Source organism: Dromiciops gliroides, chromosome 5, assembly GCF_019393635.1.
Source record: "Dromiciops gliroides isolate mDroGli1 chromosome 5, mDroGli1.pri, whole genome shotgun sequence".
Lineage (NCBI taxonomy): Eukaryota > Metazoa > Chordata > Mammalia > Microbiotheria > Microbiotheriidae > Dromiciops > Dromiciops gliroides.
In genome coordinates, this window is record NC_057865.1 from 23,674,050 (window position 1) to 23,701,590 (window position 27,541).

Here is a 27,541-nt window from a genome sequence, read left to right on the forward strand (position 1 = left end):
TGCTGGAGTAACAAAGGGAACACTGGCACCCTGATATATGCTGTTAGTGAAGCTGTGATTGTTTCCAGCTGCTTTGGAAAACAATTTGGAATAATGTAAGATTCTCCCCTAGTTTCGTTCTTCCCATACCCTCTGGTTCAGCAATCGATCCCACAGAAATCAAAGATGTCGGGGGCATGGGGGATGGGAAGGGAGGAAGAGTTCTCATATGTGCCAAAACATCCCATTTTTATGATAGCAGAAACCAGGAAACATTGGATGCCCATTGCCTAACTAGCGAACGGTTGGACAGACTGCAGAATGTCAGTGTAATAGAATTCTATTGCCCTGTATGAAATAGCAAATGTAAAGAAATCAGAGGCATGGGAAGGCTGATGTGAGCTGATAGCTGATGTAGGGCAAACTAAGCAACTATGGTTTCAATGATCTAAATGAAAAATAAGATGTAATGAATGGCAGCTAAACGCTGACTGGTTTTAATAACCAATTTTGTTTCAGCACAGATGATAAAAACACATCATTCCCTTCTTCATAAATGTGGTTGCGGGGTCAACTGGTTTTTCTTTGTCATAAGGGAGGGTTTGGTGGGGGAAGGGGAGAGGTCATTCACTAGGGGGAGGAAACATCTATAAAATTTTACAAAAAGCAAAACCAAATCAAATTAAGACACTGGACCAAATATTGCCTAAGTTGCTCTCCAGCCCTCACAGTCTATGAATAGTGTATAAATAGATCTACATAGGATCCAGGCATCGAGTCAACTGATCTGGCTCTTGCAAATTCTGTTTACTTTGTTGCTTAGAAAAAAACTCCACCGAAGTTAGAAGCTTTACTTTAAGTCACTCCCATTGATTTCTAAGCATTTCTTAACTAAATCACAATACTTCCTATAGCCCAAAAGTTCCATTATTTTGGGGAGGCCAGTAGAGAGCATTCCGGGGTTCCTGTTGCAACCTGTCTTGTCTAGAACCAAAGGATGCTTAGCTCCGCTTCATAGCCTCCAGTGATGTGTGTGACTGGCGCAGCTGAGACTTTAATTTTAATTCAGTTTTTTTTCCTCTTCCAAAAGCTTGTCCTTTTTCTTTCTGTATTTAGGATTCTGCTTTGCTTCCCTCTCAAGATGACAAGGTCAGCTGGTTCAACAGCCTTGTTGGACAATTACATCAGACAAGAGACAGCACATACCCAGAATGCTTTGAGGCTTCCCAAACACCACTTCTGCTTTCTTTCTTCTCTTTTCTGAAACAACTGACAACTAGACCCATGAGTTCTGCTAGTATGTTGACATCCTTGACATAAGGGCTAGAAATAGAAAAAATAAGGGCATAGAGAAGAAATAGCAAAAAAACATACACATACACACAAAGATATAAGAATATAGACTATACACACACACACACACACACACACACACACACACAAGATAACTCAGTGGAGTTTCCCAGTGGAGGAAATGAGAAAGTATGCAAGGCATGAGAGCAATACATGGAATGGGCTTGTATGGTAGTCTAAAACCAGCTTTTTCCAGCCCATTATCTAGTTGTCTAGAGGAGCAGGGGACCAGCTGGCTAAGATGCTCTGCCTAAAAGCTAAACACAGACAGGAAACCACATGTCTGATATTGTAAAAATCATTCCTCTTCCTGCCATGGCTAACCAGGCAGGCAACGCAATAAGGTGGTTTTTGTTTAAAAGAAACTCTAATCCACAACACATTTTTTTTCTAACAAGGAACAAAAATAAGACATACCTTCATTGAAAGCTCCTTCCGCCTCATCCCTCCTCCCTGTGTTACCCGACTCCTTTCCCTTGGGAGGCAGATGAACACAGTTGAACTTTTCAGACTACTTCTGTGCTTACTTACAATTAACAGAGGACATGCACCAAGATCACCACATCACTGGATACAAGCATTGCATGATGTAGGCTCCAATACCTTCAACAGCTGGGATCCTAGCAATGGTAGCCTACATCTGCACACAGGTTTGGAGCGTGCCTTTTGTTCCTGAACTCACAATGTCCCAGAGTAAAATGTCTTCTTTTTCATCCCTGCGTGGCCCTGTACCATACCCGGCTCAACAGATCCTTCCTTCCTTCCTCCTAGGACCCCCAACCAATCACTAACAACATCATAAAGGAGAACAGGAATATGTGCAGAAATGTTTAACAACCGGCTCTTCAAGAAAAAAAGTATGACATTCTTTTAAGTTTGATCTGTATGTAGCACCAACATTTGAAGTCTAGGTAATCAGCAAAGCAATAAACAAGCACAAACCAGTAAATCAAGTCCTGATTTGCAGCATTTGCCAAATCCCAAGTTTTTAATGCTCGGGCTAAAAATTTAACAATCAGCTCATAAGTCTGTCTAAATTGGCTCCCTCAATCCCCTGGCTAAGCCACGCCTTAGTCTTGCCGAGGAATCTTTCCCTCACAATAGTGGAAGGTGATCATGATAAGTCAGGCAATCAGTCCAGAGAAATATAAGTATTTGCTTGTTTATTTCATTGATCTCTACTTCTCAACTGTGGCCTAAGACCATCAACATGGTAAGGGTTAGGGTTAGAGGCAGAGGCTGTGCTGCTTTGGCTGTACGATGTCCTTTAGTATTCTAAAATGGCTCAGCTCCTTTGGGGGAAGGAAGAGAAATTGATTCCAGATTTGCAAATCAGTAATGAGTATAATGTAGAAGCCCCCAGAAGAATGTAAGCTTCATGAAGGCAGGAACTATTTTGATTTTATCTCTGGATTCCCAGTACCTGAGATAATAAATATCTGTTGGATTGAATGATTGAACTGAATGCAATACAGTTGTGGTTGGTTTTTGGTTTTTGTTTGTTTTTATTTGTTTTTTACTGTCTGATAAAAACTCTTGTAAGTACCAACTCCCATTAACCACAGCCAGATCTCCAAATGGCCCACAAGATTTCTGGAGACTTGCTAGATCCTGTAAAGATCTATTGTGAAGAGCTCATTTATCAAGGCAAAACCCAGCCAACACCATCATGGGTTTGAATCAATGCCTTCAGAGTGTGAAATAAGGGTGTTTCAACAACATTCCAAGTGATCAGGATAATCACTTATTCAGGTGGCAAGATTTTACATATGGAAAAACGAGTTCTAGAAATGAGCCCTAAATTTTAGAAAGGGCATGAGATGCAAAAGAGTACCCAGGAGGGCAGCCAACATGGGGATGGGTCTCTAATTCCCACCATGAAGTCCTGTAAGAGGAACAATGGTTACTGAGCCTGGAGAATAGAAGACTCTGGGGAAAGATAACAGCTGGCTTCTGGTATTTGGAAGACAGAACAGCAACACACGCTTCCTTGCTCTTCCTTATACACAATTTCCCAACTTAGGGCATTTTCACTGGCTGTGCCCCCCACCTCCTCATTCTTCACCTCTGGACTTCCTTACCCCTTTCAAGTCTCAGCTAAATTCTCACTCTCAGCAAGAAGCCTTCTCAAGTCCTCAATCTCAGTGCCTTCGTTCTGGTGTCTGCAATGAATCTGGTACCTAAATTGTTCGTACCAAATTGTTCCCATGTTTTCTCCCCATTAGACTGTGAGGTCTCTGAGAACTGCCTTTTTATTTCTTTGCATCCTCAATGCTTAGCATAGTGCCTGGCACAGGGCAGACACTTAAATGTTGGCTGGTTGGCTCTAAGCAGTATTACCCTTGTTTGTTTTGTGTAAGAGGGCAGAACGCAGATAATGGGAAGAAGCTGTGAAGAGGGAGATGTCACAGGAAACTGTCTACCTATGAGCTGCACCCAAAGGGGAAGGAATAGATGCCTTCAGGAGGTGGTGGGATATTGTATTCTCAGCTTAATGAATGTGACTGAATGTTCTCTTAAAATATTCTATTCTGTGACAGAGAGAATAGGAAAGTCAGCTTACATTTATTTCATGATTTATGGGCTCATCTGGGCCTCAGAAGCCTGGGTTTGCCAAGTGACCATGACCTGGCAAGACCCAGACTCAATGAGAGAGGAGGTGGCTATGAGGGAAGAGAAGCAAGAAATGATGTTGGCATGCTTTCAGATAAAAGTGGGGGAGGTCCACCCCCATGGGAAGGAAGGAAGTTTTAGAAAAACCAAGTCCACACCAGCCTAGTAGCTCTCAAATCCAGGCCAAAAGGCCTCAGCTGCCAGACATGGCTGGATTTCCTGAGTTGTATAACGTCAAAGATTCCACTCATTCTGCTTTGCCAGGAAAGGAGTAGTTAATTCTGGTAAATACCATCTTATTTACTTATTTATTTATGCTGATAAATAAATAACTAGTTTACTTATTCTTGTCAATAAATAACTAGTTTATTTATTTATTCTGATAAATGCAAGCTTATTATCATTTAAAGGAACAACCTGAAGGTGAGTGGGAGTAGAAAGTAATATACATCTGTGAAAGCAATTGACGTCTAAATGCTGGTTTTCCATTTTTCTATAATCTCACTTGTAAATATTTTCATCAACTTTCCCCCATCAGGGGAGGTACTGAGTGACTCACTCATGGTGAGTCAGGGGTCATAAAGTATAAAGAAGGATGGAATGACAGGAGATTATGATCAGAACAAGGAATTTCAAAGCTCTTTATCACAGAAATGAGAACCTCTGTGAGAGGAGACAAGATGAAGGTGCCATCCCTGTATGGTGCTAAGCTTGAGTGGAGGAGATCATGGGAATTGAAAGGCTTGGAGACCAGGAGGCTAGGGTATTTGAGGGACAAAAGTCCCTTAGGGAAAGGGTAATGGAGTCGAGGAGATGGGAGCCTGGATCACATCTGAGCATATTATGGTCTAATCTAAATCAATCTGGAAGGTTTTCCATGGAATAGGGATTGATATTTCATAGGCTGGCAACTCTCCAGTGCCAGTGACTACAGAAACTTCTCTAGAAAAATGGAAAAGGCAAGAGAAAATAAGGAGGGAGGGGTGGCTAGGTGGCGCAGTGGATAGAGCACCGGCCCTGGAGTCAGGAGTACCTGGCTTCAAATCCGGATTCAGACACTTAACACTTACTAGCTGTGTGACTCTGGGCAAGTCACTTAACCCCAATTGCCTCACTAAAAAAAAAAAAAATTTAAATAATAAAAAAAACATTAAAAAAATTTTAAAAAAAGAAAATAAGGAGGGAACATAGGAGAAAGGGGATTTCTCACAGAGAGGCCCAGGAACCAGTGAAGAAAAGGAGAAAAGGAGAAAAGGACTCACCTTCTGAGAAACGTAGGATGTCATTGCATTCTTCCTTCCTACAGGAACACATGAAGAAGGTCTCACCAGGGACCTTTTTTTCCTTCATTATGCACTTGTCAGAATTAGAATCCTCCAAGGCAAAGCCGTGGACCCTGAGGGTAGGATCATGACAGATGGTTTCTATTGTCACGTTTTTATCATTCTTCCTCCTGGAATTGAGAAGAGAAGGAGAGATAAAAGTGGTTTTCAGGATATAATAGGAAGTGAGGCAGGTAATCTCTGAAACTGTCACACTGTTTCATCAACATCACATCAGTGGGAGCCAGGTATAGTTCTCTCTGCTTACCTATGTTTTTCTTTCTTTGTATCAAGACTAGGTTGTTTATAAGGAAATAAGTATAGCAAGGGTTTGTATTAATCAGAACTTCCATCACAGAATATTAGAACTGAAAGTGATCTTGGGGGGAGGGGTTTCATCTAGACCAACTCCTTGTTTTAGAGATGAAGAAACTGAGGCACAGAGAAGCTAAATGACACAACTAGTAAGTAAGGGAGCAGGGACAAGAACTTGGGTCTCTTGATTTTTCCTAACTCACCCAGATTCTTAACCTCAATTTACTTTGCCCCTCATTGTTGTTGCTCAGTCTTTCAGTAGTGTACAACTCTTTATGACCCCGTAGACTTGTCTGGCAAAGATACTAGAGTGGCTTTCCATTTCTTTCTCCAGTGTGTACCCATTTTGCAGTTGAGGAACTGAGGCAAGTAAGGACTAGCCCTGGGTCACATAGCTAATAAGTATCTGAGGCTGCATTTAAACTTGGGTCTTCCTGATTCTAAGCCCAGTACTGTATCCACCGCACCAGCTAGCTTGCCTCCTGCCACTCATTACAGGGGCTCAAATTCCCTGTATTACTGAAGGATGAGAATGCCATAGAAGGAATTAGGGATGTTTCATATCAAGTAAAGAAGACTGGGGATGGGAGAGGGAGTAGAAGGAACTCAAGCCCACCAAGAAGAAGATTCAGGCCTGGGGAGTGGAGGCGGGGGGAGGGTCTAATTTGGACTACTCCCAGGTCCTGTTTCCAATCTAGTTCCTGAGGTCCTCCCAGAAAGGACCAGAGGCAAGCCAACTATTCTAGTTACCCTAGAGTCACTTCTGACCACAGTGAATAGATGGATACCTCTTGTCCCTGAAGCCCATTTCAGGCTAAACTCTAATACCCAGAATTGGCTAGAACTGAATCAGTTCCAAGGTCAGGAGGCAAAGGAGGCTGGAGTCATTTGCCTTGATGACTTTTTATGTATATTGGTTATCCTACCATCCAAATTTCCACCATGGTCCTGTCAGGGCTTCCCTTCTACCCACAATGTTGCTTTGGGAATGAAGGCAGAATAGGGGGTGGGGAGGGGAGAAGAAGAGGAAAAGGTGAGAAGGGAGGAAGATGAGGGTCTGGGGAAGTGATTCCTGCCTTCCAAGGGAAGCAAGTGATAATGCCGTGATGGCCAGGCTATAATGAATGAACCTTATGTGAAAAAGGAAAACCCAGTTCTGTGCACCTAAATGAGATGATCAAGTTGGAGACCTGGATTCTAGACTCAGCTGTTCTACTTCAAGTGAGATTCTGGCTGAATCATGTCTCTTCTAGGGACCTCACCCTCCTCTTCTGTAAAATCAAGGGATTGCATACTATTTTTGCTTTTTGCATTTTTTTTTCTTTTTTGAGATTTTTCCCTTTTGTTCTGATTCTTCTTTCACAACATGACTAATGTGGAAATATGTTTAATGTTATTTTACATATATATAACCTATATCATACTGCTTGCTTCTTGGAGGGGGGGAAGATATGGGGGGAGGAGGGAGGGAAGGGGGAATAGGGGAGAGGGGAGGGAAGGGAGGGAGGGAGAAAAATTTGGAACTCAAAATCTTAGAAAAAAATGAATGTTAAAGGGGCAGTGCAGCGGATAGAGTACCGGCCCTGGAGTCAGGAGTACCTGAGTTCAAATCCGGCCTCAGACACTTAACACTTACTAGCTGTGTGACCCTGGGCAAGTCAGTTAACCCCAATTGCCTCACTAAAAAAAAATAAAAAAATTTTAAAAAATGAAATTAAAACAAATAAAAATGAATGTTAAAAACTATCTTTACATGTAACTGGAAAAAAATAAAATACTATTAAGATTGAAAAAAAATCAAGGGATTGCCAAGGAAGTTCAAGACAGAAACAAAAAAGGCCCCATATACATGGAGATGATAAACAGGTACCCTTCAATTACATTAGGGCTAAAAAAAAAAAACCCAAACCAAAAAAAAAAAAAACCCAAACCAACAACAACAAAAAAAAAACCCCAACAACCTTGTCATACCTGAAAGTAATAGACTAAGAAATGATGACTGATGGAGAGAAGCATGGGAGGATTTATATGAACCAATCAGAGGCAGCACAACTGGGAAGGCAATATACAGAGTGATGACAACATTGTGTAAAAGAAATAATGACAAGAACAAAAGAAAAAAAAAACTGTTCCCTGTCCCTTGCAGGGTTAGTGTGAGCCTCAAATGAGATCATAATTGTGAAACACTCTGTAAGCCTTGGAGTATTTTTATAAATGCTAGCTATGACAACAACAATGACGACAATGATGATTTTAAAAGTTGGCCTTAGAAAAAAGTCAGAAAATGCATTTCCTCCCTTCTTTGCAGAGGTGGGGGACAAAAGTGGTAGAATGCTGTTGATGAGTTAGTTGGTCTTCTGAAACTGCTTTTGTTTTCCTTCTTTTTAGAATTCTTTGTTACAAGGGAGGGTAGATTTGAAAATGAAGATAATGTAAAAATAAATAATGAAACTGTTTTAAAATTATAGTTCATACAATTTTTAAAAATTAGATTAAATTAAATAGCAAGATAAGATCTGGATGATCTCCAGACCCTTGAGTCTTCTAACACTGTAAGGATTTTATTATCACAAACATCTCTTTTTCATTCCAGGAAGGAGCCCCATAAAGTTATGCCTCCTATTAGCTCATTTTCCAGAAGTTTACAGATAAGGGAAGAGAGGTTCAGAGAAGTGAACAGATTTGCTCCTGGGCACACAGATACTATGAGTGGAGGGATTTGCAACTGTCAGTCCTCCTAACCCCAGTTTGATTAGCTCTGGTGGGCTGCCAATCCTCGTAGCTTGGGCATCCTAAGCATTTTCAAAAGGTCACTCCCCTGACCAAAGGCCCAGTTCTCACTACCAGTTTACAATTTCAGGCAGGAGGGACTGTCCTACAGGGGGATTTCTTGAATAGGAGGGGGTGGGGGGCGTGGGAACCTGCAGAATTCTTGTGATCCCAGGGTGATGCTGAGGCAGGGTTTTTAAAGTGACTAGAGTCCCCACTGGTCTTCTCTGGTCTATTCTGAGGAGTTGGGTTCCTATTCGCTAGAAGCTGTTTTCAAAGAGGAAGTACTGAAAGTGAACCTTGCAGCCTCCCACTTCTGCCTTCTGAGCTCCTGCAAGCTGTGTGAGGGCAGGCTTTCTGTGGAAAGTCTCCTCTGAAATGCCCATGTCCTCAGAGAGAAGCATAAACAGCAGGAGACGTTGTTGAGTTTAGAAACTAAAAACTGCACAATGGCTTGATGGGGGGCACGGGGGGGGGTTCTTTTTAATTTACAGGTCAGCCAAAACTCTTCTGCCGTCATAAAGCACCAGACTAGGAGACAGATCATTCGAGTCCTCGGAGCTTCCTATCTCCTACTGGAATATCACTTGATGCCCATCATCCACATAGGACCTAAATCGGTCCTAGATGGAGCTCTGAGTATCTCACAGCCTCTCCCATGTGGCATCCTGTTATTGTGAGGAAGGAAGGAAAAGCCCTTTTCTAGGCACCCTTTGCTGCTAGTGCAGAGAAAAATAAAGTATATTTTTAAATGCAGCCACCATACCCACCTCCTCCAGTCAGGGAGGTCATAGACACAAGTTGCAGAGAAATAAGTTTTTGGACATGACCACTGTGTGTATTTGTTTGGCTTGCCTATGATTATATGTTACAAAGTTGCTGGTGCCCCCACTTTCACTTTTTAATTGGGGAGAGGGGGTGGCAATACTGATATAAAAAAGTCATTATGGCTATTTGTTTAAATTCTGAGGTTTCAGATCACAACCAGCAAATAGGCAAAGGGGGAAAAAATAGCAATAGTCAATGTTGAAGGGGCTACGAAATGAAAAACTAATACATTTTTTGTGGACTTGTTAAATGGTACAACCATCTAAGAAAGCAATTTGGAATTGTGTGAATCCCTTTGAACCAAAGACTATATTACTGGGCTCATTATACCCCAAAGAAGTCATTGATAAAAAGAAAATCTTGGGGCAGCTAGGTGGTGCAGTGGATAGAGCACCAGCCCTGGAGTCAGGAGGACCTAAGTTTAAATCCGACCTCAGACACTCAACACTTACTAGCTGTGTGACCCTGGGCAAGTCACTTAACCCCAATTGCCACACACACACACAAACACACCCACATCTCCTTATATACCATAACATTTATAAGAGTACTTTCTGTGAAAGCAAAGAATTAACTGAGAACAAAGTAGATGGCCATCAATTGGGTGACAGCCTACAAATTGTGGCACGGGAAAGCAATGGAACATTACTGCACGATATTGTAAATGTAATGAATTTAGAGAAATGTGGGAAAATCTACATGAAATGATACAGAGTAAAGCAAATAAAGCCAAGAAAAGCAATACACACAATGGTGACAATGTAAACAAAAAGGAATTTTTAAAAATCAAGTGAATAGGGGGCAGCTAGGTGGCCCAGGATTCAGGAGGACCTGAGTTCAAATCCAACCTCAGACACTTGACACTTACTATTTGTGTGACCCTGGGCAAGTCACTCATTGTCCCTCCCCCCCCCCCAAAAAAGGAAAAAGGAAAGAAAAAAAGAAAAAATCAAGTGAATACTGCAAAATTGCTAAAAAAAACCAAACCTTCCTCAAAATAAAGACTATTAGATGACATCCCGACCTTTCTGCCGATGGGAGTTCCAGGGCATGATGCACATATTTTCATACTCTTTCAATGTACAGATCAATTATGCTGGCTTTTTTCTTTTTCAAAAAATGTTCTTAGTTAAGGAGAGTGAGGAAAATTGTGGAGAGATTAAAAATAGCATCAATAAACTTATTTTTAATGCATAGAACAAAAGGAAACACAAAGAGGACAGATTTGAAAGTAAATTAAATTAAAGGGGCAGCTAGGTGGCACAGTGCATAAAGCCCCAGCTCTGGATTCAGGAGGACCTGAGTTTAAATCCGACCTCAGGCACTTGACACTTACTAGCTGTGTGACCCTGAACAAGTCACTTAACCCTCATTGCCTCGCAAAACAACAACAACAACAAAAAGAAAGTAAATTTTAAAAATATATCATTGTGGAAAATGCTCTCCAAATCCAGGGGGGGAAAAAAGTACTATTGAATCTGGATGCAGATCAAACCATACTATTTCTATTGTTTTTGTTGTTTTTTTTTTTGAGGTTTTTCCTTTTTGCTCTGATTCTTCTCTCATAACAGAAATATGTTTAATGTGATTATACATATATAACCTATATAAGGTTACTTGCTGTCTTGGGGAGGAGGGAAGGAGGGAGAAAAATTTGAAACTAGAAATCTTATAAAAACAAATGTTGAAAACTATCTCTAAATGTAACTGGAAAATAATAAAATATATGGAAAAAGGCAATATATCATTGTAATTTAAATAAAAATACACATATATGTATTAAATCAAGTGGTATGAAATGGGGATACATGATTTCAGATGGGATGGTTGTGACCTGCTGCCATGTGTCTGGTACTGTGCTAAGTACTTTACAAACACCATCTCATTTGACCCTCACTCTGAGAAGACCTATTATTACTGCTCCCATTTTACAGTTGAGAAAACTAAAGCAGACAGAGCATAAATGACTTGCCCAAGGTCACACTGCTATTTAGTGTCTGAGGTTGGATTTCAACTCTGATCTTCCTGACTCTAGGAAGACTGTGCCACCTAGCTGCCATCTTCTCAAGGGATAGGCTTCTCCTCTCTAGACAAGTCAACTTGGCCAAGATCGGTTATTGGAGATACCAAATAAAAAATGAAACTGCCTTAGCCTTCAAATAGTTCACATTCTACTGCGAGGAAATACAAGCTATGTACAGACAAACATATGCAAAGCAGAGGAAAAGATGCTGAAGAGGAAGGTGAGAGGGAAAAAGAAAGTATAACCAGGGGCATCAGGAAATGGTCTTATGTGGGAAGAAGTACCTGAGTGTTCCTGTAAGAAAGTGAGTGAACACCTGGTTGGAAACTACCTGTATCATTTTCCAACAATTCAGTGCTAACTTCACCTATTAAACACCTACTGTGTCCAAGGTACTGTCTAAGGTACTGGAGACAGACGCAGACAAAACCCAAAAGGCACTTGTGCTGGAGGAGCGAGGAAAGAAAGCCCTTAGTTTGGGGTGTGGGGAGAAGTGATGAAGCTACAAAGGATATCTTACCACACAGCCACGCAGATCTCGGAGGCATGCTCACAGATTGCTGTGATGCTGCAGTAGCTGAAGCAGTTCCCATCATTGGTGCAGTTGGTTGCTTGTACATCACAAAACTTGCAGAGGAGCGGAGTCTTTATGGCCCCATTTTCCTCAGTGACTGGAATTCCATCAACTGGAGGAAAAGAACACCAACATAAAGACATGAAACCACTTGGCAAATGATTGTGGCTCTGACTGCCCTCTCAACTAGAGGAGCAGCCCCAAACTCCTGTTGTAATGTTGCTGTTAAGTCGTTTCAATCCTGATTCTCTGTAACCTTATTTGGGGTTTTCTTGGCAAAGATACTGGAGGGCTTTGCCATTTCTTTCTCCAGCTCATTTTACAGATGAGGAAACTGAGGCAAACAGGATGAAGTGACTTGCCCAGGAACTCACAACTAATAACTTTCTGAGGCTAGATTTGAATTCAGGTTCTCCTTACTCCAAGTCTGGTACTCCATCCACTGTGCCACCTAGCTGCCCAAACCCCAAACCCACATCAGATTATTGCTTAAATGAACAAAAATGTTCTGATAAAATCCAGAGTTATGAGAGACAAGAGCCAGTTTTTTTTTCTTTTTGGTGGGTACTTGGTGGGGGGAAGGGGGGAGTGGGAACAATGAAGACAGTAATCACTTCGATGTGATGCTTTATGGTTTGTGATGCTTTTTATTCCCTCAGCTTCTTTATCACTTAATGTCACAAAGACAAGATCGCTTTGGCTACCACAAAGACCAAAATTAGTTTCATTGTTTTCTGCTCCACACAGTGGCCCAATAGGAATTCCACTTAGCAAGTGTCAGCATCAACTGACCCCATTCTCCTTCCTCAAAAGAGAGGGCAAGAAGGAAAAATGAGGTTTCTTTCTGAAAAGTAACCAGAGGGATAGGTGAATAAAGTTGATGTGACTGCAGAAAGAGTGGGGAGGGGGGCAGCTGGTTGGGGCAGTGGATAAAACACCGGCCCTGGAATCAGGAAGACCTGAGTTCAAATCCGACCTCAGACAATTGACACTTACTAGCTTGTGACCTTGGGAAAGTCACTTAACCCTCATTTCCCCACAAAAAAAAAAACCAAACCAAAAAAAAACACAGAAAGAGTGGAGAATATGAAAGGGCCAAAGGATCAGAATGAGAAGGGACCCCAGAGGCCATCTTGTCCAACCCCAGCATTACACAGATGAGGAAACTGAGGCCCCTAGAGGATCTAAAGCTGGGTGGAACCCCATAGGTCATCTTTCTCCTTACTGGTGTTAAGGTGAAATTTGTACCTACATGCTCTGTCCCCAGAGTCAAGGCTCTTTCCAAGTATATCCCAATTCAAACAGATGCTACTAACATGGGAACATTAGTATAGCCAATTCAACAAATATTTAGTAATATTACAAATATCTATGCCTACTTGTGTGTATCACACCTGAGGTTCTGTGGTAGGTACTGAATGACAATGTGACATAAAGAGTATATTACGAAAAAAAGAGTATATTATGCAAACCCCACGTTCTGACATTCCAAGAATATTCTCCTGAAGACAGGAGAATGGATAAGGTGACCTCCCAGAGTCCCTTTCTGCCCTATATGGCTTTATACTGCATCCCAAATGCACTCCACTCTCCATCACCAGCTCCACTGTCCCTTGGGCATTCCACCTGTTTCCTGGGTCACCACAGAAACATTTAACGTTAAGTTGGCTTTTTTGTGGTGGCAATAAATATAGAAATTCAGAAAAAAAGACCCATTCATTCCTCTTGGGCTTCCAGTATATTTCAGGAAGTATATTTTTAGGTAACAAGCATGGAGATCTTGGTCTGAGAGACACTGCACATTTCAAAAATAACTTAACTATAAATACCAGCAGCCATGTTTCTGGATTTCATGTTAAATTTGGGATTAGTACAACAATGCATTTTTTTTATTACTATGAAAGAGTCAAATAGGTTTTGTTCACATACAATTTTATCTTTTTATAGCTAAAGCAAAAAATAAATCAGCCAAACCTAGAGAGACAGAGACCTACTTTAAAAAAAAAAAAATGTTGGGGCAGCTAGGTGGCGCAGTGGATAGAGCACCGGCCCTGGAGTCAGGAGCACCTGAGTTCAAATCTGGCCTCAGACACTTAACACTAGCTGTGTTGTGACCCTGGGCAAGTCACTTAACCCCAATTGCCTCACTAAAAAAACAAAACAAAAACAAAAACAAAACTGTTTTGGTGTATGTGTGCCTTCAATGAATAGCCAAGACACCCTCAATGTTTTCAAATATTTCAGACAAATATCAAATATCGATTTGCGAAGGAACACATTCTAGTGAAAAGAGTTCAGTCACAGAAACTGTGTATATTGTCTTCTTCATTTTGTGTTCATTTGCAGAGTTTCTTTAATATTTTATTTCTTAGATCAAGATTCTTGAATCTTCTCAGGTTTAGGGGGCAGCCAGGTGGTACAGTGGATAAAGTGCCGACCCTGGATTCAAGAGGACCTGAATTCAAATCCAGCCTCAGACACTTGACACTTACTAGCTGTGTGACCCTGGGCAAGTCACTTAACCCTCATTGCCCTGACAAAAAAAAAATCTTCTTGGGTTTATAGTTCATAAAGACCATGGACTTTCCCCCACTGTTTGCTTTGTAAGAAATAACAATGCTGTCTAAGACACTTGGAAGAGTTGTGACTTCTGCTAAGACATCTGGATCTTTTGCTGAACATTGACCATCACACACCGAGGAGTCCCCAAGCCCAATCAAATCTTAGTAGAACAGAAAGAAATCTCTTCCAGGTAAGAGCTGAATTAGAAAACTGAATAATGCTTTTGAGAGCCCCATCTCTGCCCCGGCATTATTCTTCTTTCTGACATTCCTCCCATCTCAGGATATTACAGAAAACAGATTTCTTGCCTTCCCAGGCTTCCCAGCCCTGGCTGCTATTTCCTTGAGTTCCTTTGAGAGCCCAGGCTTGGAGAGGCCCATGGGCCCAGAAGCACTGGTCACCATCTGGATCCACAAGTTTCTCTAAGTAGGTTTTTAATTGGAATTGGCACTTCAGAGCAAGATAGTGGGAGCAGCCATCTGACTCCAAGCCAATGGGGTTCTCGAGATTGGCAAAGAGAGAAGACCATGCCAATTTGGGCAAGGGGGTGGGGTATAAGCATACCTGGAATGCATGAATGCCCTCCCCAGATTAGAAGAGAGAAAGACCTACCTAGAATGGTACAGAATCGAGACCATGGTGTTTTGTTTTGTTGTGTTTTGTTTTGTTTTTCAGGAGAAGGCAAGGGTATCCAAGACGGTCTCAGTTTCTCCATTAACTGGACTTCCTGCCAAGATGACTGGCTGAATGGGAGGCATGGCATTGCCCAGCTTCCATAAGCCTATTCTAGCAAAACTGAAGTTTGTACCATATCAAATAATGGCCAGGAAATCCAATGAGAAACAACGTTGACTTTATACATCCCAGGACTGCGCAAAAAGCCAGGCACTGGTCCACAGTTAATAGGAAAGGGAATCAAGTACCAGGGACACAAGAGGCTGACATGTACCCTGAGAAAGCCCCAGGATTGTCAGAAGGGCCCCATATAAGATGCTTGGAAATGGTGGAAAGGGACAAGGTACTTCGATAATCAGACCAAGACCTTGCTCTAAGATCCCCAATACTCTGGGGAAGTCAGAAAGGGCCCTGAAGATCCAGGGCTCTGAACCTGAAAGATCCAGAAGAGCCTAATCCTTGGGTCAGGTCAGCCCAGGAACCCAGGAGGTGGGAGTTGGGGTGGGGGAGGCACTAGGGCCAGAGTTTACTAAAAGATACCAAAGCTGTATTTTAAATTAGTGCAAATTTACAAATCATTCAACAAGAGGGAGTAATTCGAGCAGTGACTCAAACAGGAAAATAGATTTTTTTTCATATGAATCCGTAGTATAAAGAAGATTTTTTTAAAGTCTGCTTTTTTAAGTCTTAGCCAACTATTCTCATAAGACTGAAAATAAAATAAAAGAAAGACTGAAAATAATCTGGAGATGTTTAGACTGGAGAAGACTATGAGGAGCTCTGATATACGGTAACTGTCTGCAAGCACGTGAAACATTGTCACAGGAGAAAGGCGTTCTACTTGGCCACAAAAGGAAGAATCAGGAGCAATGAGTGGAAATTGCAGGCTTCCTAAAAGTCGGAGCTGTCCCAAAGTGCAACAGAGATGGGTGGGCTCTTCCCTAATTTTGTCAAGCAGGTGGCCTGGTGATCATCAGATAATAACATGGGCGAGGACTCTTTCAGGTATGAATACCTGAATGGAATAGTGAATAGGGGCACTGGGCTACCTGAATGGAATAGTGAATAGGGGCACTGGGCTAGGAGTCAGAAAGACATAGGTTCAAATCCCACAGCAGCACTAGCTAGCTGTGTGACCCTGGGTAAGTCACATATCTCTCAACTTCAGTTACCTCATCTGTAAAATGGGCGGGGTGGGTCATAGAGTCCCTTTGAGCTCTAAATCTGTAATCCTCTGACTCAATGGCCACCAAAGGTCTCTCCTAGCTCTAAAATTCTAAGATTAACAGAGTCCTTAGCGATAGGTTATGTGGTCCCACCCCTAAATTTTATAGATGAGGTGAAGTGATTTGAACTCAGGTCAAAGGATCATAAATTCAGAACCAGCTAGCAACTTAAAGATAGATGGCACAGTGGATAGAGGGCTGGGTGTGAAGTCAGAAAGACTTCTCTTTCTCAGTTCAAATCTGGCCTCCAATACTTACTGGCTGTGTGACCCTGGACAAGTCTCTTAACTCTGCCTCAGTTTCCTCATCTGTCAAATGAGCTGGAGAAGGAAATGGCAAATCAGTCCAGTATCTTTGCCAAGAAAATCCCACTGAAAAGACATAGTGCTTAGCACATAGTCATTAATCCCTTACTGGATGCTTACTGTTTGAACAACAACAAAGGAACTTAAAGGTCCTCTGACTCAAGACTCAGGGTCATTTTACTGCCATGTATTAACCACAAAACATTTTGCTATTTTAGGAACCTCTAATATTTCATGAATCCTTCTCTTCTGCAGAACTCCTTTGTCATTTACTGTCACCTCTATTCCTCTGGCCAGTGAGTATGCTGTTATCTCTTCATGCAACCATCATATCTTCCCAACTAAATGTAATAAAGACAGCTGACATAAATATTTACAAAGCATCTGACATATTGTTATCTTATGTGATCCTAACAACAAAACCTGAGGTTGATGCTGTCTATGGGTATTACTACACCCAATTACCAGATGGAGAAACTGAGGCATGGAGAACAAATGAGCTGCCCATAGTTACTGAGCTTCTCCTGGTTGGTGGCATCATTCAATCCTAGATCTCTCCTGATTCTCTTGCCCTTGTATGAGCACTGTATTGAAAGGAGAGAGTCAGGAGGAAGGGAGCAGGGGTGGAAAGAACACTGGATTTGCAGTAAGAGAAGCTGATTTACTCTGCCACTTACTAACTCTGAGACCTCAGGCAATTCAACACTATTCAACAATTCAACGCACATCCATGGAGTGCCTTTGATGTACTAGAGAGTCAAGGAAAAAAATGCAACTGACCCTACCCTCAAGAAGTTTCCATTCTACTGGGTAAAAATAACATACACAGATAAATGGTTATAACATATCTACTAAGTAACTTTGGAGAAGAAATGTTCAGATACATGGTTACAACATTTTATATTTACATATGCATGTGTGTATTTTATATATATATATAGATGTATAAGTATATACATACAAAATAACCACTTATCTGAGTAGTATAACCATTTATCTGAATATATATAACCATTTATCTGAGTGTATATACATATATGCATATACACATGCATGTACATATATACACGTACATACACACACACACACACACACACACAGAGTAACTTTGAGAGGGACTCCAAGCCACTGGAGGTATCATTAAATGCCTCCTGCAGAAAGTGAGACAGACATGAACAGAATCCTGCAGGAGGCTAGGGATTCTGAGAGCAGAGGTGATGAGGGAAAGCCAGCCCGGCAGGGGAGGCAGACAAAGCAAGGCCCTCTGACCAGTCTCTCCGGGCCTCAGTTTCTTCATCTGTCAAATGAAACAACTGGACTAGACAATCTCTCAATGCCCCACCTTGCCCTGCACCAAACCTGATGACCTTCCAGACTGACCTCCAAAGATGCAATCAATTACACAGCTGTTTCCACTTTCAGCTTCTTAAAGAATCTGTCACCAAAGCTGAGACTGGGCCCCAACACACACACACACACACACACACACACACACACACACACACACACACACACACACACGAGGCCTCAGTAATCAGCAGCTTCTCCTTAAACTCGACCCATCTTCCAGCCTGTCTATTGTGACTGGCACTCAATGCCAAGACACTTTTCCACCAGCAGGTGCAAGGAGATGCCACAGAGACAAGAGAGAAGTAAAGACCAGGAGGGGAGAGACAGGAAGCTGCCTGAAGGCATTAAATGTTCATTTTCATGCAGACATTCTCTGTGATGAAAACAAAACAAAGAACAAGGAATTGATCTCGGGTGAGTCTTTTCAAAGGACAGGGCAATCATTTTTGGACAGAAATTAGAGAAGAGACTACGTGCTTCCTTCCACATAAGAATTATTGTTGGTTGGATAGGAAAGGGGCTCAAGGTCATGCCATGTGTCCATGGCCTATAGACAAGAAGACCTGAGTTCAAATCCAGCCTCTGATACTAGCTGTATGACCCTGGTTAAGTCACTTAATGTCTGCCTCAGTTTCCTCAACTAGAAAATAAAGATCATAATAGCACCCACCTCACAGAATTGTTTTCAGAATCATCTACAAGGCACTTGGCATAGTGTCTGGCATACAGAATCCACTTAAATGCCTGTTCCCTTCTCCTCCCCATAGCCCCTGGCTCTTTCCTTCCAGCTCCCCCTGCATTGAAGCCCATTTCAAATGGTGCATTTCTGGATCCCTGTAGGTATAAGGATTCTCTTCCACTTCTGAAAATCCAGCCCTTTGCTGGAGCCCCTCCTGTGGTCCTTCTGGCCCTGGAGCTTAGATCCGGGTTACTTTTCTCCCCTGAGCAGCTTTGAGTCTCTTAAAGCCAGAGGCCCTGTCCGATCCATCTTTGCATCTCCCACAGTGCCTAGCACAGCACCCTGAACATATCAGTGAGCACTCTGCAGGTTTGCCCAGAAATCTATGGATGACACTTAAGCCTGACTAACAAGCCCATTTACAGATGAGAAAATGGGGAGGAAAAAATTCAATCACTTCCCTACCACCAGCAAAGGACTGAGCCCAGATTCAGATCTCCATCCTTCTGATCCAACATGCTAAGCTCCTTCTTACAAACAACTACTACAAACCATATACCAGTATAAGAAACAGTGACTGAAGCATTGATTGATTGATTGATTTAATTAATTTTTGTGGGACAATGAGGGTTAAGTGACTTGCCCAGGGTCACAGAGCTAGTAAGTGTCAAGTGTCTGAGGCCAGATTTGAACTCAAGTCCTCCTGAATCTGAGGCTGGTGCTTTATCCACTGTGCCACCTAGCGATCCCTTGAAGCACTGATTTATAAGATAGCATGAAATACTGGAGAGAGGCAGGAAGACCTGTGTTCAGTTCATGACTGACCCATCTTAGCTAAAATACCCTGCTCAAGTAAAGCTTTGGTGGGGGGGGGGGGGAGGGTGGTGTCAGCTAAGTAGTGCAATGGATAGAACACTAGCCCTGGAGTCAGGAAGACCTGAGTTCAAATCTAGCCTCATACACTTATTAGCTGTGTGATCCTAGATAAGTTACTTAAACCCTGATAGACAAATAAATAAATAACAGCTTTGGGTATCTTTCTAAGACTACAAGTTAATTGGAAGCAGTTGGGTGCCACAGTGGCTAGAGCACGGCCCTGGAGTCAAGAAGACCTGAGTTCAAATCTCACAACAGACACACACTAGCTGTGTGACCCTGGACAAGTCACTTAACCCCAATTGCCTTAAAACATCTGGGGCCATCTTCAGTTGTTTTGATATATGCCTTGCCACTGGACCCAGATGGCTCTAGAGGAGAGAGTGAGGCTGGTGACCTTGCACAGCCCTGCCTCACTTCAATCCACTTCATTGCAAGTCATGACATCACCCCGATGTTATGTTGCTCTTCAAAAACAAGGACAAACAGCAGTGGCAGCAAGTTAATTGAGGAGCTGCTAAAGGGTACAGATCTCCTGTCCCAGAAAAAAAAGAACCCCCGATTTCCTCCCATTCAGATGCTTCTAGTCTAACTGAGAAGATGAAAAAAAAAATCCCATACCTATCTAAACTGTGTATAACTTACCCTCAGGACAATAGGAGGTCAGAGGAAAGAACAGAGAAATTTGTGTAGGCAGAAGAGACTTAATGAAAAGTTAGGATGTGTGTTTTCCTAGAAGGATGGATGAGATTTAAATAGACAGAGGGAGGAGAGCAAACAACCCAGGCAGGGGGAAGAGGCTGAAGAAAGCCAGGGAGGTGGGGGGCGAGGGGGTGTGAACAGGGTATATGCACAACTGATCAGTCCCCAGAAGCCTGGAAAGCAATTGCTGAATGTCCAAGTTTGACTTCCTCAATTTTAAAGAAGGGAAGGCTAAGCTTCAGAGATGGATGCTGCTTCTTTTAAATGACTGTTGTTAATGAGCCTGGCTTGGAAGGATCCAATTTTACAACATGGACAGAGACAAAAAGGGCTTGGCCGAACCCATGGATGAAACTGAACCTACGACTAGAGGCACCCAAGTCCTATAACAGGGCTCTCAGAAAGAAAGAAAAATAACCCTGATGCCAGGCCCACGCCATTAAGAGTGAAGTGAAGGATGGGCAATTGGCCAGTGGATCTGAGCAGTGTAGACAGCCAGTCTAAATTATTCTAGCCCGACTCCCTCTTTCATCCCAATTATGCAAGAAATTAGGGCCAAATGAAGGTTCATTCCACAACTATTAAGCGCTTATTATATGCAAAACATATGCTAGGTCCCAAGAACCCAAAGTCATGCCAAATAGTCCATGCTTTCCAGGAGTTTACATTCCAATGTCAGAAGCAGCCAGTGGCACACTGAATACAGAGCACTCAGCCCAGAATAAGGAACACATGAGTTCAAATCCTGCCTCAGACTTTTATTTTAATCATGTGACCTGCCTGCCTCAACTTCTTCAAGAGAAAAACAAAACAAAACAAAACACAAAAACTACTTCCAAAGGTTACTGTGATGACAAGAATATTTATAAAGCACTTACTTAATACAATGCCTGAAACATAATAATAAATGAAATAAAATAAGTAAAGCAAATGGTTCAAATTAATGAATGCATGTTCCCTTCCTTTCCCCAAATAGGGCTAAGTACAGATTCAATGCACGTTTTTTTTTAATTGTATGTTATATCTTTATTTTTACTATATCTTTTGTTTCTAAGTACAAGGGTATTTGGCAGTGAGGTGTTTCAGTGTCTGAAGAGTCCAGGGCCTGGAGTTCAAATCTGGCCTCTGACACTTACTAGCTGTGTGACCCTGGTTTGCCTCCATTTCTTTAACTAAAATGTGCTGGAGAAGGAAATGGCAAACTACTCCAGTGTCTTTGCCACACACACACACACACACACACACACACACACACACACACACCTCCAAAAATGGGCTCACAGAGAGTCAGACACCACTGAAACAACTCAACAACAAGGTTTAAAAAGCAGTTTGAGAGGATGGGTGAGACAGGGAGGCTAATAGAGTGCAGGATCAGGAAATGTTCTAGCTAGAAGGTGGTCACTCCAGTTGGGAACTGGACACCAGGAGGAAAAACCTTTCAGGCACAAGGTCTAGCCGGCCAGAACAAAGGTCACACCTAGCAAGCTACAAACTGGCCAGTTTGGAGGGCCATACAGTCTGAAAGTAGCTTGTAAAATGCCAAAGAGGAGTATTTGTATTGAACCTAATGGCAAAAGGAAACACTGCAGATGCTTGAATAGAGTGACACGGCCAGGCCAGTGAGAGGGAATTGTGGGCCCTCCCTGATCAGAGTTTCCAGGACGTTGCCGCAGTGACGACATGCTAAGTCAAACACCAACTCTTGCCAGTGAATCCCTGAGCAAATCACTTTAACGTTTTGGGTCTCAGTTTCTTCATCTTCAAAAAACTGGAGGATTGGACGGACTGGCCTCTGAAATCTCTTCCAATGTCACATCTATGAGACTAAATTATATGGAGTTTTTTGTTTTGTTTTGGTTTTGGTGAGGCAATTGGGGTTAAGTGACTTGCCCAGGGTCATACAGCTAGTAAGTGTTAAGTGTCTGAGGCCGGATTTGAACTCAGGTCATCCTGACTCCAGGGCCAGTGCTCTATCCACTGCGCCACCGAGCTGCCCCTATACAGAGTCTTTGAAGGATATCATATATATATGTGTGTGTGTATGCAAAACCCAAAAAACCCCCAAAACTAAAGTATACATCCACACACAAGGAAGGGGTTAATGTTGTCTTGTAGGGGCTACTTACTTCCTGTTCCTCTCTTCTGTGCCCTTGATGCCCCTCCCCCTTTCTACTTTCTGAATTATATGGAGGACATGGGTTCAAATCCTATCTCAGTTTCTTATAATCTATGACACAATCACTCTACCACTTAATACCTCAATTTTCTCATCTATAAAATAAGTGGATTGGATTAGATGACCTCTAAGGTCCCTGCCAGCACTAAGTCTATGAACCTATGAAATATTTTTTAATTAATCTTGCAGATGGCAATTTATTTTTATTTCTGCCAAGGGCTGCACTGGCTCCCCTGATAAATGTATATTTTTTTAAAAAGCGCTGTGACGTTCAGGGTTCTGCAACTCTCATTTGCCTTTAATGAGGACCATGTGGATAGAATCCACCTCCTTACAAAGCTGGGGTGGGGGCAGTTTGCCGAAAACACAGCTGTCAACGCTTGGTGCTCTCAGCGGCGGAATTCATTGCCAAAGCAGAGAATTCTGGGCTTCCACAGCTTATCGGCCTGGCAGGATTTTAGCCTAGGGATTTCAAGAAGTGCCAAGAAGCCAAAGCAAGCACGGGGTGGGACTAACAGGAATAGGAGAGAGTTGGAACAAATATATATATGGCCTAACAAAGAAAAAGAGGTAGAAATTGAGAATTGGTGCAAATGAACTTCTTATTACCACATAGTAAGAACTTGTAGCTACTCAAAAAAATAATTTTACTCCCCCTTCTTCTTTGAAGAAGTTGGTATTTTATGTTAAGTGCAGTCAACCAAGAAAACAACCCTCTCTCTGTGAATGTTGCTGGGATGGCCCTTGTTGTAGCAACAAAGAAAATAACACAGAGATGATTGGAAATAAAAGATGATTAATTAAGCTCCTTCCTTCACTGCAAACCAAATTTGCAGTGGGTGATACAAGCAAGAAACCGAAGCATGCTTGAAAGTGTCTTCATAATCCCACTCGACTCGATTAGAGAAATTAGCTGAAATGAGCAGCACTGACTACACTGAGTAAAATGTTCGATTCAATAATGACATGCTTGAATCATAGATTTAGAGCTGGTAGGGAACTGAAGTTATCTCATCGGAGAGTCGGGAACACATGTTCTGAGCTGGTCCTGGAGGTTGTGTCTAATCCCCTTCTTTTCACAGATGAGGAAACTGAGGCTTTGCGAGATCAAAAGATGAATCAAGATTATAGGTTTAGAATGGAGTAAGATCTAAAAACTCATCCACACCAACCTCTTCATTTTTACAAATGTAGAAACCTAGGACTAGAGAAGTTAAGATCATACAGTTAGGAACTGGAAGAGATGGAATTTGTCTCCACATCCTCTGACTTCAAATTCACAATGTTCTGCTGCAACATTCTGTCTTCCTTTTTTCAACTTATTTTATAGGCCTGGCCTTCTTCCAAAAGTATGTGCTTATAAGTTAGTCATAGTGCAAAAACAGGGGAGCATCTAACTACCAGATGTTCAAAAAGATACCACCAAGTTCTAGAGATAATCTGCTTCTACCCTTGACCATGGACTCCGGCTCTCAAACTTCTTGGCAGCTAAAGGAAGAAAGGGAAATAGGCTACAGAGACTTCATATTCTGACCAAAGAAAGCACATAAATTTTTCTGAAGAGACCAACTTTTTACTGGCACTCAATTCAAGCAGGAAATTGCCTCAGGAGTCCTGGTTTGAGAGATAATGGGAAACATGGTGGACAAAGTCTTCTAGTGGGCCTTAACAAGATTCAGATGTGTTCAAGCATAAGCCTCTTATGCTTAACACCGACTTCAGTTGTGAGCCATGGGTGACATTTGAGGAGGGGAGAAAAGGGAACAGAGGAAGATACTGATGGCCAAGTACAATGCAAGCATGCAGAGTATAAATACTGGATCAAGGGAGAATTCTATACTTTACATGGCAGACCCCCATTCCAAATAACTACAAAATGTATAAAATATCTGAGGAATAAATGTACCAAAGCACGCAAAAGATTTGTTACAGTTACAAAGTACTTCTTAAAGACATAAACACAATTTACATAAGTGTAGTACTATTCGGTGCCCATGGCTAGGCTGTGCCAATATCATAAAAATGACAATGTTACCATAGTTAATTTACACTTTTAATACTGTACCAATCAAATTACCAAGGGGATACTTTATGGTACTGATACAATGACAAAAGGGTTAGAGTATCAAGGGAAATAATGAAATGAAGTAGAGACAAAGAAGGATACACTTCCAGACCTCAAACTATATTATAAAGTAATAGTCATCAAAACCATCTGGCATTGGTTAAAGAATAAAGATAGATCAATGAAACGGAATAGATAAGGGAGATTCAGAAACAATACAACCCAAGAGCATAGCATTTGATAAAGTGGAAAAGATTTCCTAGGAAATTCTGATTAAAAACTGGGAAAACTGGAAAGCAATCTGATAGAAATTAGGAATAAGCCAACACCTTGTCATATTCCACAGAGTATTCTAAATGGATACACGAATTTAATATAAAAGATCGTACTATTAAAAAGTCGAAAGAGAAACTGATCATATCATGCCTCTCAAGGCTCTAGGTAAGAGATATATTCTTAATCGAACAAGAGGCAATTTCAAACGATAAAATAGATTACTTTGATTATTTGAAACTGACAAGCTTCTGCACAGACAACATTAATGCAGCTAGGTTAAGAAGAAAAGGTTATACGTGAAGGGTTTTCAGAAGACATGCAAAGTATTTATAACCACATGAAAGAATGCTCCAAATCACTCATCATAAGAGAAATGCAAATCAAAACAATCCTGAGTTTCCACCAGATAACTGGTAAAGATTACAAAAAATGGCAAGTTAATTTTGAAGAGGTTCTGCGTAGACAGGCACACTTGGGTGGAGCTGTAAACTGGCATACAACCGTTTGGAAAGTAATTTGGAATTATGCAGATTCCCACCCAACTTTTAAAAACAGCCTCAGGGCAGCCACGTGGAGCAGTGGATTGAGACCCTGAGCAAGTCTCTTAACCCCATTGCCTCCGAACCAAACCAAAACAAAAATCGTAGCCTCAAGTTTGAATGTCCTGGGAGTGGTGAGAAGTTCAGGCTCCACCCTACTGTACCCTCCAAGCCTGAGTTTTCTCATCTATAAAATGGGAAGATGGCACTAAATGGTTCCAGAACTCATCTGAGGTCTGAAATAATCAAGACTCTAGAGAGTTCAAAGGTATCCCAGCTGGATCCTAGATAGAACAAGGGCACAGATGAATCATTAAAGAGTTAGCAACCTGACCTGGGCTTTTATTTATTTATTTTTTCTTCCTGGTCAGGAGCCCTGCAGAGGGTTAGTTTCAGGGAACCCCATGATTTGTCTCAGGGGGATGGAATCAGTGCCTCTCTTAAATGCCATGTTCTCATTGTCTAAATAATGTTCCAAGGTCACAGACACACACCTATATTGTGTTGGAAGTAACGAGGGAAGCACATTGCAGCAGCCCTGAATGAAGTCAGAGTCCAGTGAAATCCTCTACATTGAGGGTTCTTAACCTTGGGGGCCCACAGACCTTCAAGAGGTACGTGGATAAATTGGAAAAGGTCCATGAGCTTGAATAGGGAAAGTAAGTGTTTTTAATATGATTGGATTCTCTTGCAAGCCTCTGGATTTTATGTCTCTAAGAAGGGGGTCCTTGGGTTCTACTAGACAACCAGTGGGGTCCATTATACCAAAAATTAAGAACCACAGGTCTACATGGAGCCTTCCTTAATGCTCCGCAGGACTCGGCTGCTCCCTGCCTCTCTTCCCACTACCTTGTATTAATTCGATGTGTCCTCCAAGAGAATGAAAGCTCTCTGAGGGCAAGATTCCCTTCCCTTTTGTGTTCACATCCTCAGTATCTAGCAGGATGTGGCACACAGCAGTCACTTAATAAATGAATGTCAAGGGATTGACAGAAACTCACTGCCCCACCATTCCTTCTGCTGTTAGTTCAATGTTCTGCCTTGGGGAACGCCACTCCCACCCCTCAAAAATGACTATATTAACTTAGCAAGTATATTTTGTCACTCATCTACTTACATGTTGAATCTCCTCCTTCCTTTCCTGGTAAACTCCCAGAGGGAGGCTCCTGGCCCGTTTCATTGGTATTGTTGGGTGCTCAGTGCCTTGTACAGCACTTGGAACATATAGGTGTTTAATAAACACTCGTTGAATACTGTTGGATCCCAAGGTCAGAAGGAGGGGAAATGATGCTGGGCAAGAAAAGAGCCACTTTCCACACAACCTTTTGTAAGCATTTCCTCTAACCCGAAGTAAAAAATGACAAATTCTGATAAAAAACAACATTTACTGTAATTGTTGAAAATAACAACTCCTCCTCTCTGTCTCTGTGTCTCTCTGTGTCTCTGTCTCTCTCTCACACATACAAATACACACACACACACACAGACACACACACCCCTTTCTGTTCTGACTGGTCACATGGTCTCTGGGCTCAAGATGAACTGGGAAGGACCAAGTCAACCCAAAGCTTTTTTAGTTTCTGTTGGAAATAAAGAAAAGGAAATATTTGTTACACTTTAAGAAAACCTAAGTCTCCAAAAACATAAAGTCTTCAAGTTTCTTATTAAACTCTGACCACTGACATAGTCCAATCTAAAAGGCACTGCGACTGGGAATGTCAAACCCAAACCAAACCAAACAGTCTAGGTCCTGTCTTCAAGGAGCTTACACAAATCCTGGAGAAAGTTAAATGATAATCACAGGGTCCTACAAACTTAGAGCTAGAACACACAATGATGTTGTTATTGTTCAGTTGGGACCAACTCTCCATGACCCCATTTAGGGTTTTCCTAGCAAAGATACTGGAGTGGTTTATCATTCCCTTCTTCAGCTCATTTGACATTTGAAGAAACTGAGGGAAACAGGATTCAGTGACTTGTCTAGGGTCACAGAGCTAGAGTAAGTGTCTGGGGCCACATCTGAACTCGGGTCTTCTTGACTCGAAACCTGGCACTGTATCTACCACCTAGTTCCTCACAGAAGCCATTAGAAACCAAGCCTCACATTTTACAAATGAGAAAACCAGCGGCCCAGAGATGTGACTTGGCCAGGGTCGGACAGATAGGTTTAGAATTTGAACCCAGGTCCTATGAGGCACAACCTTTATTTTCTGTGGTACCCCACTGCCTCCCCCAGAAGCAGAGCCTCCCTACTTGATTGGGGGAAGAGATAAAATGACTCTCCATTTACTTTGGATTTTCAGATTTTCAAAGAAAGCCCAACAACATGTA

General features: G+C 41.9%; 1 protein-coding gene across 1 annotated transcript in view; it reads right to left on the reverse strand.

Annotated features, from left to right (window-relative positions):
- Window positions 1-27,541, reverse strand: part of TGFBR2 (transforming growth factor beta receptor 2) — a 90,944-nt gene that overhangs the window by 32,212 nt on the left and 31,191 nt on the right. The window contains exons 2-3 of the mRNA XM_043968785.1: window positions 11,723-11,888; window positions 5,208-5,398 (exon numbers count right to left, since the gene is read on the reverse strand). Of these exons, the coding sequence (XP_043824720.1) occupies window positions 5,208-5,398; window positions 11,723-11,888 (357 nt within the window). The remainder of the gene's footprint in view (window positions 1-5,207; window positions 5,399-11,722; window positions 11,889-27,541) is intronic.